Below are 18,498 nucleotides of genomic sequence, written 5' to 3'. Positions count from 1 at the left end.
TGCGGAGTAATGGTATCTGGTGCCTTTTTACCTCTGTAAGTAACCACTGGAACAACTTAGCAGGGGTGGCTGTGGATTTTCATATCAAGACTGGATGTCTTGCTCAACACTTCAGTTCGTCTATAAGGTGCCACAGGACTCCTTGCTGCTTTTGCTCAAGTGTGTGGACTAGGATTTCTTTGGGGGAGTCCTAGGATCTGTTGAGATCAAACCCGATGATCAGTAGCCTTAGCTCTGAATCGAGGTTGGGCAGGAGCACTGGAGGCTCAGAGTTATGAGAATAAATTCCTGGATCTTAGAAGGCAATAGCAGCCACGAAGAAGCTTAATCCCTCTCCCCCAGGAAGAGCCCTTCTCCTTTTGGAAACTACAGTCCCTCCCGTGATTCCAGCTGGGGCTGTTTCCCACAGGAATAGAAATGGATAGCAGTCTGGGTCCTGTGGAGGAGCATTGAAAATGTTGGCTCAGTTGAACACATGCTTACTGAGGAGGAGAGTGGTGCAGCTGCTTAGTGTGTAGTTCTAAACTGTACAGACTGGAAGCTGCAGCCTTCTGCATAAGTGGCACAATATCGTAGTTGAGGCGAGAAAGGCAGAGTTCAGTTCTGTTCCCCACGCTGCAGAAACATGCTAATACCTCAGAAGGTCATCAGGTCCTGCCTCACTGCAGCAGACTGGACCAAGAAAATAACTCAAATGGTGTGGGTTTGTCCAAATCATTTAAAACCTCCAAAGAGAGGGATCCCAAACCCTTTGGAAGCCTATTCTGACACCTCGTTTTGCCTTGTAGTTAGTCTTTGCTACTATCTAACTCTAAATAGCCCTCGGTTCCAGTGGGTACAAGTGATGAGCTTCGTGTTTAATGGACATGCAGAACAGGACTCCTTTCAGATCACTGGTGAGTGCCTGGAGTCATAAGGCCTCACTATTCTTCCAGACTGTCCTTTGCATCGGGACAGTTTCATGTAGCACGTTTAACATTGCCTCTTGAGAAACCGCCAGCTCGCCTGAGGTCCTCGTCCCTTATTTCCTTACAGGGAACTCTACTGACCTAATCTCAGGGTTTGTTAGTCTGTTTTCTTGCAGTTCCTTGTCCTGATTCCACTGCCCTCGTGCTTGCCATTCCTTACTTATGAAATCTGTCAATTCCTGGTTGCTTCCACATTCACAGCACTTCCTCCACGTTGATCTGAGTTAAGTCTAAAAGGGCTGTTGTCCTGAAACAAAAACAATTCCAGGGATTGATTGAACCAACCCGGCTCTGGGGCGGGGGTATTGACACAAAGTTATTTCTCCTTTATGAATGTTTACCACTTAAAAGCACTTTTAAGACTTTCAGAGACACACTATCAGGTGGCATGGATGATTGATTTGCAGGTTTTTATACCCAGGAACTGTGGCACCCGAAGTATTGGAAGAGGAGCAGTGCAGGGGCTGGTATTAAACATGCGGATGCTATAGAGGAGCGAAGTCGGGGAGCAGTTTTGCAACATGCTTGCCCCAGACCTGGTCAGCAGAGCGTCCTGGCCCACCATGGCACTGCTCCAGTGTTGGTAGTTTGAGCACTGCAGAATGCCAACTAGGATTTGTAGCTTTGATTTCCATTGCGTCTCGACTTCAGAATTTACGCCTAGGGCTTCTCAACCGACTGTGGCCTTTGGGGATGCAGACGGCAGATCCAGCAGTGGAAAGTTCCCTTTAAGTTGTACATGCTCAATACTGCCATGCTAGCAGCTCATGGTGGTTTAAAGGTGCCTGCGTGAGGATGGGCAACACCTGGGAGTAGATCACCTTAAGATCCCAGGATTGTTAACGACATGTGTCACTGGGCCTTACAGCTGCAGACACACAAGATGCCTGCGGCTCGATGTCAGACCAATGTCTGCTGAAGAGCGTGTGCTGGCTCCAGCAGCTGGGGACAGATTACTTGTTCAGTGCCTATTCTACTCATTCCCTTTGAAGCACCTGGAATTGACCACTGCCGAAGACTTAGACCCGTGGTCTAAAGATGTTAAGTTTAGATTAATCAACTAATTGAATAGCTGATGGAAGTTGCATCGACTATTCGATTACTTGACAGGGCACCTCCGAAATGTAGCAAGAGCATCTCAAAGGCAGGAGCGCGGGACAGTCTAGCAGTCCCCTGCTGGCCCCATGTTCCCTGCTTTTGAAGTCAGAAGCACTGCCAGTTCCCTGCAGTGTCCCTGTCCTCCCCCCATGGAGAAACCAGCTCCCCCCAGTACCAGCTCGTGCTCCCCCTCCCTGCCTGATAGAGGAGGGATGGGGGAAGTGACTTATCGTATAGTCGACTAGTTGTCTACCTCCCTACCTTGGTCTGGCCCAGAGTGGCCCTTACATTCTTAGCTAGAACTGTACACTACATTGTATGACCAGGGGCAGGAAGTAATGTTAGACTAACAGTTATTGGTGAATGAGTCAAGCTTTTGCGCTCTAAGAAGTTGTCTCAATTACCAATTTGTCAGTATTACACAGGCTTTGTCACTCGGGTATGTGAAAAAACCACTCTGCACAACAAGGCTACGTCTACACTGTGCGTTGTTGTGCAAGAAGAGATGCAAATGAGGCACCATTTTTGCAGAAGGGGCTTTTGCACAAGAAGGAGCTGTCTACACTGGTTGTCATCTACACTCCAGTTGAACACCCACGGCTGTCCCCGTCAGCTGACTTGGGCCTGAGCTCTGCTGTCTATACTACAATTTTATAGCCCCTAAGCCTGAGGCAGCTGACCCAGGCCAGTTGTGGGTGTTTCACTGTAGTGTAGACACACACACATTCTTCAGCTGGGCAACATTGAGTTTTTACACACACATTTTAATGAGGCAAAAACAAGACAATCCAACAAAGCTCAAAGACTACTTACTGAAGAATGCCTTGGTTTTATTACAAAAGAGAATGATCACTTTGATCAAAATGAAAAAGTTTGCTCACAACTTGTACGTGAAGAATTCTCAATACAAACATCCACCCCAAACACCATTGATGCCTTTTTAAAAAAGGGATGCAACCATTTTGCACTGCATTAATTTGTGACCGCAAGTTAAATAGAAAATACATGCTACAAATTTCAAATGTTGACATTACCGGATACATTATATGATCATGGCAATAAAGACTCTTTAGGGTACTGCTCACTGGGACCATGAAAAATTTCAAAGGAGGAGCATGGCAGGAAATGAGGATTTTGGATGGCGAAGAGAAGAGCAGGTAAAGATGAAAACAATCAAAGAGTACCTGCTCATGTTCAGACACTGTTCTATATTGCTCATCTCCCGTAGTGGCTACTGTGAAACACCGGACAGGAGAATTTCCTCACTGCTTGAAAGACAGCTTGAAGGATTTAAAAATGCCTACTGAAGCAATGCTAACTCAGAACAGAACAAAAAAGCCTCCAGAGAAGTTTCCATAAGTTAGTGTGGGAAATAAAGTTGCATTGATGGTAACAAGCAATAGTTACCATACCTAGATCGATGTATAATTTACCAACACACAACTCCTGCTTCCCGTATCCTGTTAGCATGGGCCCACTTCACATGCAAAAAGACAAAGCTGCGATATTATGATAGTTCATTTGTTCACACCCCTAATTTAAAAAAATATATTTCCATACTCCATCTCTGCTGAAACTCTACAACAGACGCCAGTCTCTCTTCAGCTCAGGTTGGAGAAGTATAATACTGTCCGTAATTCCACGCATTCTGGTAGTTGTACTGGAAAAGAGAAATCATGGGATAAATGAGCAGAAAATCACTTTCAATATTTGAGAAGCTGTAATTTCAACAGACTACCTCCACCCGTCCCACCAGGAAAGATCACTTATCCTGCATCGACTGGTCACGTACCCGGAGCACTTCAAGGTGGTCCGGTGCGTGGAGACCACGTGTTACCAGACTGGAATCTTTTTAATAGCTCTGCTATTCCACAGAGCTCCATGTGCACCCTCTGAACTTGTGAGAGCATTAAGGGCAGGGAGGCCATGGACTTCTGGCAGCTCCCTCCCAAATCAGCCTGTGGTTGGTATGGACTCTGGATCCCAGCGCTGGGGTCTGACAAGGAGCCCCCTCGCGGGATGCTAGGAGTGAGAAATTGTAACTATTTTGGTCAATAATCGAAGCTCTGTTCCCCTGTCCATTTGGTTGGTAGGTTCCTGCTTGGCAAGTCTCAGATACTAGTGTATTTCTGAAGTAGGCTGAAGACGTTGCTGCATCGGTATTTGAGTCTCCTTAGGTCTAGGACAGGACAAAACTCTTCTTTGTACCAGATGCTGAAGTAATCTTGCAACTCCTAGCACTAACATTTGCCAACTGGTGGATGCCTGGAGAAGTCCTGGAAGACTGGAAAAGGACGAACATAGTGGCCGTCTTTAAAAAGAGAGACAGGAGCAGCTGGGGAACTATAAACAGGCAGCCTGACCTTGGTACTTGAGCATTTACTAGACCAATGTATAAAACAGTCCATTTTTGAATGCCAGAAAGGAGTAATCAGCAGCCAGAATGGACAATGGATTTATAGAACCACAGAACTGGAAGGAACCTCCAGAGGTCATCAAGTCCAGTCCCCTGCCCTCACGTCAGGATCAAGCACCGTCTAGGTCATCCCTGTCTGTCCAACCTGCTCTTAAATATCTCCAGCGATGGAGACTCCACAACCTCCCTCGGCAACTTATCCCAGTGTTTAACCACCCTGACAGTTAGGAAGTTTTTCCTAATGTCCAACCTAAACCTCCCTTGCTGCAATTTAAGCCCATTGCTTCTTGTCCAATCCTCGGAGTTAAGGAGACTTTTTTTTCCCCCCCTCTCCTCCTTGTAACAACCTTTTAGGTACATGAAAGCTTTTATTTACCAATAACAAATCCTGACAAACGAGCCTGATTTCTTTCTTTGACAGAATAACTAGCTTAGTGGATGTAGAGAAAGTGGTGCATATAACGTACCTAGAATTCAACAAGGCTTTTAAGACCGGCCCCTGTGACATTCTGATAAATGAGTTTGCATTTCTCAATCTCTCTGGAACGGCCATTCAGTGGCTATAACACTGGTTAACACACACACAAAATAACTGTTAATGGAATGTCAGACTGAAGGGAGATCTCAAGAGAGGTTCCCAGGGATCTGTTCTAGGTCCAATATTCTTTTAACGTTTTTATTAACGAGCTGTAGGTATGAGCAGATTACATTTGCAGGTTACAAAGCTGGGGAAAAAGGAGGGATTGCCAACACTCTAAGATAAGGCTAAAATTCAGAGAGATCTTGATAAATCGGTGAACTTGGCCTTAGACACCAAAATGAAATTCCACACACGCAAATGTAAGGTGCTAAACCCAGGGGAAAGCACAAATGCACAAACACAGAGTGGGGGATAACTGGTCTGGCAGCAGCACTCCTGAGAAGGAGCTGGGAATTGTGGTGGGTCCCACCCTCAACATGGAGTCAGCAATGCAATGCCCTTGCCAAAAAAGCAAATGCAATCTGAATTGCATTAACAGAGGCACAGCATGCATGTCACGGGACAGGGCAGGACTGCTCTACCTAGTGCTGGCTAGGCCCCACCGAGTCCGCTGTCAGTTTGGTTACTACTGGACAGAAAGGATCCAAAGGGCAAGGGGCAAAGATCGTAAAACGAATGGAATGCAAACCGTCCGATCAACAGCAAAGGAAATGGATCCGTTTGGAAAGAGGGCATTAGAGGGAGGACAAGAGAGCATCTTTAAATACCTGAAAGCCTGCCGTAAGGAAGATGGGAAGTTGTTCTTTCCACAGAGGGCCGGACAAGAGGCAGTCTGGTTGAAACTCTAGTCTAGCAGATTTGAGATTCAATCTTGAGAAAAGCGCCGACTGTAAGAGCAGCAGGGCAATGGAACAGATGGCTGGAGAGGGGCAGGGACTCTCACTGGAGACCAACGCGAGTCTGGACAGCCGTTTGCCTTGAACAGACCCAACAAACCCTGCAGTGGGACTGGGTGACCCCTGTGGTACTCTCTAGCCCTCTGGCTGTGGACACGTCCCCTGCACTCAGACAGCACCTCCTCCTTGGCTTCTAGATGAAGCTACAAACCCATGTCCGTTTGCAGCAGGCTCTCGTGAGAAAGACCCAGTACAAGAAATCCAATGGACCAGCCCCGGGTACTGATTTCCAACACCAACCGGTCAGATGTCACAGCACTCCGCACGTGGTGGAACGGGATACAGCAACTTACAAACGGGGCATGTTCTGAGCCAACTCCCATCCGTTCTGTACATGCCACTAGTGCTCAGTGTGTCCCTAGACATTATTTTGGGGTCTGACTGGGTTGCTTTCCAGGCTACGATGGGTTCCTCTCTCATCTGAGGTTGGCAGTGATACAATTTGTAGTAAGGAAGTATGGTAACATTCCCACGCTGCAGAGGTAGCCCTCAGACCCTTTTAGAAATGCAGAGCAGTGTCTGTGTGTTGGCTGCCCAACTCCATCCCCTCAGAGTAGAACCTATATTGCGTCCTACACCTTGTTGGGAATCTCTGATGTCTGGAGCCAGGAAGCATGTCATAGAACCACCGTCTTAGCCATGGACCCGAGCTGCATGCCTGCTCGTAGGGACATCTTCATTCCTAACTGGACCTCTTGGATTACCTCCCTGGGCTCATCTCTGTTTTCTGAAGGAAGCTTGGACATCAAAGCCAGTCACTGTGTCCCCACGTTAGAAAATTGTACTTTTCCACAAGGACTTTGTAGTTCACCCCACACACACACACACCCCCGAGGGTGCTCTCGTTAGACTTTTCTCACACCACTAAGACTGCCAGGGAGCTCTGGAGAGGGTGGGATAAAAATATCCATATCCTTCTGCACAGATACTCTTGCAAGAGATGCCAGTCTTGACCCCACTGACGCACCGGCCGTCAATCAGCGGGACGGCAATCTTGGCTGGGCTCAGTATATTCAGCATATTAAGTTTACAAGATGTTTTTCTTGGTTAACTAACATCTATTTCAGGAGTCTCTGCTTTTCTGTTCAGCAGATCTCAAAATATTCTAGTCAGCTGGTGCTGGGGTCTTGTGACGAGGCTGAGAAGTCCTGGCAAGGCACGACAGTGCTGATCCTCTGATCCTATGCTTGACAATTCCTGGCTCTGTTCCTGGCTCTCTGCTTGTGGTCTAGCAAGCCATGCCCTGCAGAGTGCAGCCTCATCCACTTCCATGCAGGAGATGGAACTCTCCTCCAGGAACCATGCAAAGAAGGACCCCAGTAAACCCAGGTCAATGGTGATATTCCATATGGGTATGACTGGCTTGCCTGCTAATGGAAGTCCAATACTAGCCCCTCTCTAGGGAGAGCCAACTGGTCTATCCAGGGTCTCACGAGTCGACTTCAGAGAGAGGATTCTCTGCTTGAGGGTGGTGAGAAGGCACAGCCCCGTGACAGCAGGGAGGAACAGATTTCTTCTAGTGGAGCTGCTAAGGCACATGCCAAGGTCAAGCATTCTCTGTCCTTGGGTCTAGGGCAGCAGTTCTCAGTAGGAGGGTAGTTTTCAGTACGGGCCCATAATCTTCCCAACACCCATGTACCGGTGCCATCAGTGACTGTTGCTGGCACCAGTGCTGATGTTTGCAGAGCGGGTGCACCGCGATGCTTAGGAAGGAGTCATTTCTAGCTCTGGATTCAGGGATCTCCTTTCTCCCTCCCCCCAAGGCTTCGTGCAGCCTTTCCCCCACAAGACCACATGCTCTGCCCAGAGCAATGTTTCTCAAAGCAGTCCGCAGATCCACACTGAGGAACACTGGCCTAGAGTTTCAGCCCTGACGTTTGTGTCCTCTCGACACCAGACTTTGATGTCTGCATCTACTTTGGCACCAGCTTTCGGCCTCCCATGTCTATTGGAGGGGGAGCCTGTAGGTGTTTTCTCAGGTACCAGGTGGCATCTAACTCCTCTGGATCCAGACAAACCCTTCACTGATCACTCTAGTGAATGGAGCTGCAGTTCAGTGTCCTGCAACTCCCCCCAAAAAACCGGAATATTCCAAATACGTCCCATATGCACGATTCACTCCCACACAGAAGAGACACTGCTGTGCCCACCCATTAGCAGAATTAGCCTGTCGCATGAAGAGCAAGGCTCAAAGCCTGACGATTTAACAATCGACCACGAGGTGGCTGAACGGTGCTAAATGTGGGGATGTTGAACTGTCAGGAATCGGTCTGGGTGGGTCCTAGTTTATCTGTTGTTTGTGGCAGGTGGGGTGTATTATGGAGAGTTCTGAGCAGTTTAGCTGGAGCTAACGCCTAACAGACATTAAGTTCTATCCTGCTTCCATGTCCAACGAGAGGAAACAGAGGGAGCGTCACAGGAGGCCACCCACCAAGACGGGAAACACAGACACTCCGTGACACTCCCTCTCAAATGGATGACCATAAAAAGCAAGTCAGACTCAGTTAAGCATGCAAGCATTTTAAGAGGCCAGCTCTCTGACACAGCAACCTTGCACTGGCCTTTCTGCAGCAGTGTGGGCCTCCGACGCCAAGGCAAGGTGCCGCCAGCATGAAGAGAGGCGGATTTCCCTCACCTGTTAGCGTACTCTGGGGTTGTATCTGCAAGCAGCCAGGTCACACAAGAGCTGGCCCGTGCCACGCTTGCTCCACTAGAGAGGAAGAAGTTCACACAGTGGGCAGTGCGAGTACACAAGGGAAGGGGGCAGAACTCATTTTATCTGAGACATTAAGTATCTAATTGCAGATAAAGTCCTTGGGGGGTAAATTAGAGGGTATAAATTCAAAATGTAGAGTCACAGACAGCGATTACCCATACGCACCTGATACCATGCATTGTAATTATATGCAACTTGATTAGCTTGCATGTCTCCATCCATCATTTGGGTCGATGCCAACGTCACATCGTCTGTATGAGCTTTCTTCTCACCTGGCTCCCCGGATCTGCAAAAGTAAATGTATTTGGTTTCACAGCTTTTAATACACGATCTAGAAGGCCTTGACTTCCTACCCACATGTGTATTTGTAAGAATCGCGGCAATGCTGCTTTGCAGAAGTGAACCGGAGCTGAAGATGGCAGCATGTAATTTTTCAAAGCTACTCATTCCGACCCTAACCACAGACAGAGCGACCCATCTTTATGTAATCAAGTTCGGGCCCCAGGCTATCGTTATTTATGGCAGCAGTGCTCGTTAGCCTCTCTGCCTTGTAACCTGTACATTCCTGACTCCGCCAACACATCTTATGTTGAATAAGGGACTAGCCTGAATTTGCTAAACATTTGGGGCACGCTCTTAGCCAATACGGGAATGATGGGTAACTAAGCAGAGTTGTAAACTAGACACTTCCTTTAAAAACAGAACTCATTGTTAGGTTGAAGTGTTGCCTAGGCCAAACTTGCAGGAATTCTCCCTGAGATGCTACACTCGATGTTATTTGTAGCCTCAGGTAGTAACCCTAGAAGTCTGGCAGTCATGGTTAGGACGGTAGGAGGAAGAGTGGATTTGTAGGGAACAGTGCAAGCTCTGAAATGCTCACATGCAGACTTGTATGCAATGCTGTGATGTTTCTCTGCAAGGTCAGAAAGTTGCAGCTAAAGGGAGACGGAGGGGCCAAGGGAACAGGGAAGGCCCTCTGTCCCCAGTACTCACCTGTCTGAAGGTAAAGGGGACACACACACTTGATCAGTGAATTTTCCTGTCTCCTAGGCCTATTTCAGGAGATAGTCAGGCCTGGCTGTAGTCACACTGACTGTGGGGACTGAAAAGAGATTCGCACCTTTGCAAGGCCTGAGCTTGGCCCTGCCTCTGGTTCTCTTGGATGCCAAACAAAGGTTCTCGCATAAGAAACAAGCCTCAGGGGACAGGGACTGTTCACACAGCGAATGTGGAAACAAGTGCAGTGTGTAGCACCCCCGGTGTCTGCTCTTCTCCCGGACACCCATCCCCTCACAGGGCGCGGATACGGCCACCTCCACTACACAAAGTGACAGAGGACACACTTTTAAATGCTCTAATCTGTGGAAAGGATATTCCCCCCCGATATCCATTCGCCTACAAACAGTCCCAAGCCTCCTGCTGACATTCCTATAGCTGCCAGGCATTGTCAGCAACGATTCAAATCCCTGAGCGCCAATCTAAAAATGCTTATGAAGAGGCAAGGAAAAGCTGGTTCGGGGAATGTTAAACCCCACTTCAGAGGTTTAAGAACCTTCAGAGCTTGTTTAATTTTCTCCAAAACTCTTTTTTGTACGAGGCACTTTAACCTCGTAATCTAACCAGTCTCAGATACTGGCCCAAGATGCTTGATGCAACTTCTGGCGGATATTTAAGGCCATTTGAATGACTATTTGGTTATTTCAGAAAAGGCCAACTGAATCCAGCCAGCAGCTTTTCAACTCGTATCTAAGACATTAACCCCTTGCGACTCCAAAAGGTCAATAACTTACTTCTATTAACTTGCAAGTTATTCCAAAAACAAAACACGTTTTTACTCATTGACTTTTCAACATTGTGTTGTTTATTCGAGATGTTAAATATGATCTAGTAACGGGGTTTTAGTTAATGGAAGCAAAGTGCCAGCTGATAGTGTGCCTGTGAATAGGCACGTCCTGCTCTGCTCTGCCCAGAGCTAATTTAGGCCTTAGCTGGAATCCCATGTTCCATTTTGGACACCAATGTAGAGAATGGGAAAGGATCCAGAGGCTTCATCCACCTCCCATATCCTACAAATCTGTACAATCAAATGGTGCTCATGAGCCCCTTCTGTTTGCTAATTTTCACTATTTTTCTAGACATGGAATTTGTTAAGGTATTTTCACCCTAAACTTTTCATTACTCCAAATATCAGAGGGGTAGCCATGTTGGTCTGAATCTGCAAAAGCGGCGAGGAGTCCTGTGCATGCGTCTGACGACGTGGGTCTTTGCCCACGAAAGCTTATGCTCCAATACATCTGTTAGTCTATAAGGTGCCACAGGACTACTCGCCGCCATTACCCCAAAGGAAGAGCTGAGAGAGAGTTTTTAGCTATCTTGATCTATGAAGCCAGACTATTTAAAACCAACAGTGGGAACAATGAGTGATATTTTGGAGATGTAATATTTGTAAATTCTACTTTGTCTTCTTTTATACTCTTGAAAACTAGGGCCAACATTTTTCTTAATCAAAACAGATCTCCTTTGTAAAGCACCTTAGAGTTACTTTATGGATGAAAGCCCTCTGGTCTGCACTTGGAAAGTCTCCTGGCTGGCGAGATGAAGGCAGCTGAGATACTAAAGGAATCAGCCAGCCGGTATTCTACAAGGAAGAACTTGCTACGGGGCCGGAAATGACGTGTCGTCAACACCACTGATAGCTTTACTCTGATGGCACTTGTGGGCCTGCCTTCAGACAGCCATCCTGACCCCCTGAAGGTTCCCTTGCCTTGACTTGCTGGGAATGAGACCTGCATGTCCCCCTGATGAATGCCAGGGAGAGAACACCGCCCAGGATGGAGTCCCTCAGGAAGCAGGTAAGAAATCTGTAGGAGATTGCAACTCCAGGAGCAGGACTTCATCAGCAGGATGCCTGTGAAAACATCTGGGATGGAAGATGCTAGCTGACTATAGTGGCAGCAGAGGAGGACGGAAAACCAGCCGTTCTACGGGAAGAGACTGGTTGCTGGCAATCACAGGCAGCGAGCAGTGCTCACTTCCCACTCAACACCCCATCCCTCAAGGGGAAGAGCCGGTACGCTGCACTGGCAACAGGAGAGGAGGAGCAGGCCCCACAGTCCCTAAGGCTGGGCATCTCACTGCCACAGTACCCAAGAAGAGGGAGCATGGGGTACTGGTGGTTGGGGACTGCTGAGGGGAAAAAGCATTCATCTGCTAACCTGATATCATGTTCGGGAGGTGAAGCCTGCATCCAGCTATTATGCTAAGGCTGTCCCTGTGATAGCTACCCCCTGCTGCTCACCTATGTGAGAACTAGAAGATCAGCAGTGACTACAAGGCTCAGGAAACAAGGGTGAGAGTCTGGAGCTCAGGTTGTGTTCTTGTCAATCCTGGTTGAGGGTGAAGACCCAGGGCAGGCATACGGGCACCCTGGAGATGAATGCATGGCTGCAAGGATTAGCTAAGAGCAGCACATTTGAGACAAACTAGGTTCAAAGGGGGCAAGCGGTCGGCAAGGGGGACGCTGAAACGTACAAGATTGTAAGACCCAAGAGGCACACCAGTGTGGGAAGCTGCGCAACATCTTAGATGCCTACATACAAATACAAAGAGTATGAGGAATAAACTGGAGAACTGAAGCATTAATCCATAGGTTAATGACAACTTATCTGGCATCACAGAGACCTGGTGGGATAAGTCCCATGACTGGAATACTGGGGTAGAGCTTGTTCCAGAAGGTCAGGCAGAACAGAAAGGGGATGACTGTGCATGAAACATCACAAACATACACACATGCTCTGTGATGCAGGACCACAGCAGAGGCAGACCAGTTTAAAATCTCTGGGAGAAGATTAAAAGGATAAAAAATAGGGGTGACAATGTAGGGTCTTTTATAGACCACCAAATGAGGAGGTGGTGGAGGAGGCATATCTAAAACACACACCACATACCAATAGTAATTGGGGATTGTACCTACTCGGGTATCTGCTAGAAAGCTAATATGGCAAAACGCATTTCCAGCTGGTTCTTGGAACGTATGAAAGACAATTCTGTTTGAAAATGTGGAAAGAAGGAACTAGGGGCAGGCATTTGCGATTTGATTCTGATCCGCAGGCAATAAACCTGAAGGTGAAAGGCCGTTTGGGTGAAAGGGCTCATGAAATTAGATTTCAAGGGGAAAAAAAGGAGGAAGAGCAATACCACCAGGACAATCTACTTAAAAAAAAGCAAATTCTCACAAACACAGAAAGCTTGTAGGTAAGCGTCCATGGAAAGAAAATCTAAGCAAAAGGGATTTAGAAGAGATGACAGTTGTGCTAGGAGCAATACGAAAGGCAAAACAGGAAACTCTTCCCCCGTGAAGGAAAGAGGAAGGTTTGTAAGAGACCAATATGGTCCCATCAGGTGCTCTTTGAGGACAAGAGCATCAGAAACTAACCCTACAAAAAAGGAAACATGGACAAATGCTAAGCGGGAGGACAGAACAGCAGCACAAGTATGTAGGGACAAATGAGTTACAGTGAGCCAGGAACACAAGACAGTGAGAAGTTCTTTAAACACATTTCGGAGCAGGAGATGAAGGAAAGTGAACATCTTCTCCTTAGTGGGGAAGGAGAACTAGTGATTGATAACATCACAAAGACTGAGAAAAATTCATTTTGCTTCAGATTTCACTACGAAGGTTAATTAATAGTGACCCGATATTCCACACAATATTAACTGCAAGGGGGAAGAAATGCAAGCCTAAGTAGCCAAAGGACAAGTCTATATACATATATTCTAGAGATTTGTATGTCTGTCTGCGAGTCCATTAGTTCAAGAATTCCTCCTAAACGGTAAGAGCTAGGGCCACCAAATTTGCTATGCAGCTTCCTCTTCTCCTAAGTTAAATCAGGGATAGGGTTTGATAATGCCACGAAAATGAGAAGTGCTGGAATGGGACTGTTTTCCATAGCATGGTAGGGAGGGGCACAGAGGAGGGATGCGATACTGAGAGTGGCCACTGGGGGCAGCCACACCTCCATGAGTGTGTTTAGCAGGGCTGGGGCTCTGCCAACTTGCCTGCCATCAGGCCAGGTAGGAGCCTGACCCAAACCCTCCCCTCCTAGCCCTTGGCTGCAGCACCAAGTGGGGAGGAAGGGGCTGGAAGGAGAGAGAGAAGGCCCCTTGGATGGGACCCCTGCCCTGAAGCCCATCTCACCCACCAATCCTCTCTCTCTCAACTCCCATGCCCCCAATCTCCTGCCTTGCTCCCCCACATCCCCAAGGCCCTGCCCTGACTCCTGCACCCCCACCACTGCCAGCCCTCTGCCCTGAAGGACCTGGGAAAGGGCTGGGTAAATCTTCAAGTATACTGATAGAGTACAGTCAAGTGGACAGAGCCTGATGAAATTCATCCTAGCGTAGTCAAGGAACTGATGGAAACACTCTCAGAACTCTTAGCAATTATCTTAGCCCACTCCTGCAGGATAGGTGAGGTCTCATCTAACTGGAGAAGCACAGACACACACACACGGGAACAAAGAGAACCTGAGGAATTACAGACCAGTCAGCCTATCTTTGATACCTGGAAAGACACTGGAACAAATTATTACACAATCAGTTGGTAAGTACCTACAGGATTATATGGTTATATGCAATAGCCAGCATGGATTTGTGAAGAACAAGTTATGCCAAACCAACCTAATTACCTTCTTTCACAGGGCTGCTGGCATAGCAGATGGAAGTGTGTGTGTGGGGGGGGGGGGAGAGCAGGCATGATAACTCTTCAAGTGAAGTCAGTCTTGACAGCTGCACATATTCTGATAAACAAGGGAGGTGTGGTCTAGATGAAATGTTTGTAAGATGGGTGCATGCCTGACTGACAGGCCCTAATCAAAGACTGTACCACTGGTAATAACTGTCTGGGTATCTAATGCCCATACTACAGGCTGACCCTCTCTAGTCCAGCACCAAACCAGAGAATTTGCCAAACCCCAGGAGGTCAATGTCATCTTGCAGCATTACCAACTGCTACTGGGCTCTTGGAAAACATTGAGGGGTAAATCAGAGCTAAACAACAATGCAGAACACAGAGCCAGGACTAGTGGCTGCAAACAAACTTTATGAGACTGCAGGAAACTTGGCCACACCCAGGATAAGTTGACATCCGAATAACTAAAATCAAGACGGACCACGGATGTTGCTGGACCAGAGTGCTGGCCTAGAGAGGTTCAACCTGCATTCAATATTTTCATTAATAATTTCAGTAACGGAGTCAAGAAGATGCTTATAAAGTGCGAAGATGACACTAACTGGCAAGCACCTTGGAAGACAGGATGAGAATTAAAAGTGACCTTGCTAAATTGGAGAGTTGGTACAGACACTTGCAAATTACTTCACTTAGGAAGGAAAAAAGTCAAATGCACAACTACAAAATGGGGAGTAACTGGCTAGGTGCTAGTACTGTTGAAAAGGACCTGGGGTCATAGTGAATCACAAAATGAGTACGGGTCAACGTGCACAGCTGCAAAAAAGGCTTATGTTCTGGAAATGTTATACGTAAGGACAGGAAGTAACTGTCTGGCCACGGTGGAGCATACTGTCCAATTCTGGGGGCCATACTTTAGGCCACAACTGGACAAATTACAGAGTGTCTAGAAGAGAGCAACAAAAGTGATAAAATGTTTAGAAACCCTGACCTATAAGGACAGGTTAAAACACCTGGGCATGCTTAGGGTCTGGAAAAAAAATTATCACCCATCCCACCCGTGTCTTCAAACATGCTAAGGAATGTTATGAAAACAGCAATCCATTGTCTCCATGTCCACCGCAGAGAGAACAAGTAGTAAGGACTATAAGAGAGTTTAAAGAGAAGCTGGATAATTTCATGGAGGTTAGGTCCATAAAAGGCTATTAGCCAGGGAATGAAATGGTGTCCTTGGCCTCTGTTTGTCAGAGGCTGGAGAGGGATGGCAGGAGACAAATCGCTTGATCATTGTCTTCGGTCAACCCTCTCTGGGGCACCTGGTGTTGGCTACTGTCGGCAGACAGGATACTGGGCTAGATGGACCTTTGGTCTGACCCAGTACAGCCATTCTTATGTTCTTATGTTCTAAGGGGCTTAATCTGCAGTAAGGGAGATTTAGGCTGGGTTACAGGAAAACCTTTTTTTAAATAAGAGTAGTTCAGTTCTGGAATAAGCTTCGAAGGGAGACTGTGGAACCCCCATCATTGGAGTTTCTCAAGAGCGGGTCGGACAGACACTTGTAAGGCATGGTCTAGGGTTACTTGGTCCTGCAGCAATGCAGGGGGACAAACCTGATACTTCTGGAGGTCCCTTCCAGCCCTGCATTTCTACGATTCTATGGGGGGAATGCGGTGTTTGTGGGTTTTTACACTTCTAGGATTCTAATAGCTTCCAGAATAAGCTTTTGAGTTTAAGTACTTGTGGGATGCAAATGCTGTAAATGAAGGTAAAAAAATGGTACAGTCAAGTCAGAGATAACTAGATGCCTCACTTATTTGATATTTACTGCCTCTCCCTTTTCTTTTAGATCTCCTGGGGAACATGATGCAAAACCCCTAATAGTTTATGAAAAACCCAAAGTACTTAATGATAAGTATGGGCAGTCCGTGACATTCTCCAAAAGCATTTCAAAACTTTTTCATCTTCGATACACTACACATAATTTACACTCTGACTTCTGCAAAACCCCAGGATCCTGTCTTTGATTCCCCAAAATTCAAAGCAAAGCCATTATTTCACGAACTATGAACTGACTTGGAAGCATGAAAAGAATATAGCTCATACCCATTTTCTGCTTTCCTTTTTAAAGAATCCTGCTCTTTTAGAAGTGTCTGATGTTCATCATAGGCATCTAAAAGCCTGAAAAAGAAAAAACACACGTCCCGCAAAATCTGTTTAGTGTGCATGTGACATTTTTCAAACAGTTCAAACGATTAAGCTACTAACCCCTGCATCTACCATCCATTTAATCAAAGGATGTTTTAAAGTGACAATTATTAAATGTGTCTTTCAGATTAATTCTATGAAGCTACGCCAAGGTAAACTAATTGTTTTTAAATCAAATTAAGACCAAAAGATTAAAGCTATTTACTATGAAGTGAGGAAGACCAAAAAGCTTGCTAGTTTGAATTATTTTCATGTGTAATGTGTGTGTGTGTGTGTGTGCGCGTGCGCGCGCGTGTGTGTAAAATGAAGATTTTTAGTGGCTTGTGAACAGACATTTTTCCCACTACAGTACCAACTTAATTACTTGCAGTTGTGTTTATAAACACATTTATACTGCACCAAACAAACATGGTGTTTTAGATTGTTGTGATAATTCATTTACAGATCTAAAGACCTTCCTAGTAGTGTGAAAAATAGAGGAGTTCAATGCTGTATGAAAGCCACATAATTATCAAGTAACATACTTTGTGCATAAAGCAATCCATTTTCAATTGGAGCAACAATTTTTTATATTGCCCAGAAACTTCATTTACATCTTAATTTCATTTAATTCAGATTCCTCTTACTACTGAAGTTCAAAACCTGACAGACCAAAATTGCTCCTTCCACCAGCCATCTCCTTCGACACAAGTAGGTCTGGCATTACCTCCCTATTCTTTTCGTTCTTCACATCTCAGATATTTTGCCCGCAGGACCATTCCTGAGACTTACATGGATAGTTCCCATGAAAGTTATAAACAGAACCTCATTCAGTGACGCCCTATTATAGTCAGAGGACAGAATAAATCTTACTTGTTCACATCAGAACCAAAATCTTCCAGAAATTCCACTTTTCGCTGAGAAAATGTAATCCTCATTTTTATGGACAATGTACCATTGACAGCTTTGTCGAAACATGTGAGGATGTTCTCTTCGTTCTGCTTGAGATCCCCATTATACTCCATTTCAAGTAAATTAAGGTACAATTTAGTGTTCTCCTGTATAAAAAAGTTAGTGATTGCTGTAAAACAGTGTTTGCCCAAGTACATCACTAGCATCTTTTTCTAGTAAGTTCAACGGCTTTGCACACTAGAGTGTCCTAGCTCGTAAACAGACATTCTAATGTAGTCAATACAAAGGTTTCCCCTCTCAGAGTATACATTTATGTGCTGTTCAACCTGTGTTGTTCTATATACAAGTGCATGTGGTCTACAGTAGATCTGAGGGGACATGTCCTCTTGCAATTAGTATGAAGGCTGGAAGACCAAGCAGTTCTGGCACCCAAATTAAGTGATCCCCAGATAGTAACACTAGCAATGGTATTTAATCAGTTCCTTCCATGCACTGTTAGCATCCCAGCATTGTTTGTAACCCTTGAAAGGGAGCAGGGCAGAGGATAACAAAGGTGTCTCCGAACACTAGTGGAATCCTGGACGCTCTCTGAAGGGTGAGCAAGGCAAGAGCCATAACCTATAAGTCCGGCAACATCAGCTTAGAGGGACTGGTGTCTCCATGTAGCAAGAACATGCTTTACATACAGTGTGAAAACCTGTCATCATTGTTGCCGTATTTTAAAGCATTGACTCAAAAGAGGAAAGTAATGAAATCACAAGACTGCTTAGAAAGCCTCCAGGAAACACATACTTTGTCTCTCTCAATGGCTTCCATCAGCACTTTTCTTGCTTTTGGAAGGTTCTTCTGAACTTTGAAAAGATGTCGAGCTAGTTTGATGGCATAAAATGATGATTCACCACTTGACTTAGCATTCTTAACAGCTTCCTGAAGCAGGTGTTCAGCTTCTTCCATGTTTCCATGTCGGCGTTCTAAGCTAACTCTTCGCAAGCGAACCATTGCGAGTCCCAGAACATACTCCTCAAATGTTTTCAAAATTCTTCTTGCTTCGTTGATGTTCCCTAAAAAAGTTAGATAAATA

General features: G+C 46.1%; 1 protein-coding gene and 1 non-coding gene across 7 annotated transcripts in view; both read right to left on the bottom strand.

The window, feature by feature from the left end:
• Positions 1-2,879: 2,879 nt before the first annotated feature.
• The window catches only part of PRPF39 (pre-mRNA processing factor 39), a 38,031-nt gene continuing 22,412 nt past the window's right edge, over positions 2,880-18,498 (bottom strand). For all 6 annotated transcript variants that reach the window (XM_075926127.2, XM_006120710.3, XM_025183429.3 and 3 more), the window contains 5 exons: positions 18,210-18,478; positions 17,379-17,563; positions 16,425-16,499; positions 8,801-8,921; positions 2,880-3,726 (listed from right to left, as the gene is read on the bottom strand). In XM_075926127.2, the coding sequence (XP_075782242.1) occupies positions 3,673-3,726; positions 8,801-8,921; positions 16,425-16,499; positions 17,379-17,563; positions 18,210-18,478 (704 nt within the window). In that variant the 3' untranslated portion in view covers positions 2,880-3,672. The remainder of the gene's footprint in view (positions 3,727-8,800; positions 8,922-16,424; positions 16,500-17,378; positions 17,564-18,209; positions 18,479-18,498) is intronic.
• On the bottom strand, positions 18,045-18,132 carry LOC112545405 (small nucleolar RNA SNORD127). Its single transcript, XR_003088869.3, has one exon. It is a non-coding gene; the product is annotated as a small nucleolar RNA SNORD127 (small nucleolar RNA).

This window comes from Pelodiscus sinensis, chromosome 5 (genome assembly GCF_052426305.1).
Source record: "Pelodiscus sinensis isolate ZL-2025 chromosome 5, ASM5242630v1, whole genome shotgun sequence".
Classification (NCBI taxonomy): domain Eukaryota; kingdom Metazoa; phylum Chordata; order Testudines; family Trionychidae; genus Pelodiscus; species Pelodiscus sinensis.
This window is presented reverse-complemented; position numbering and strand designations above follow the sequence as displayed.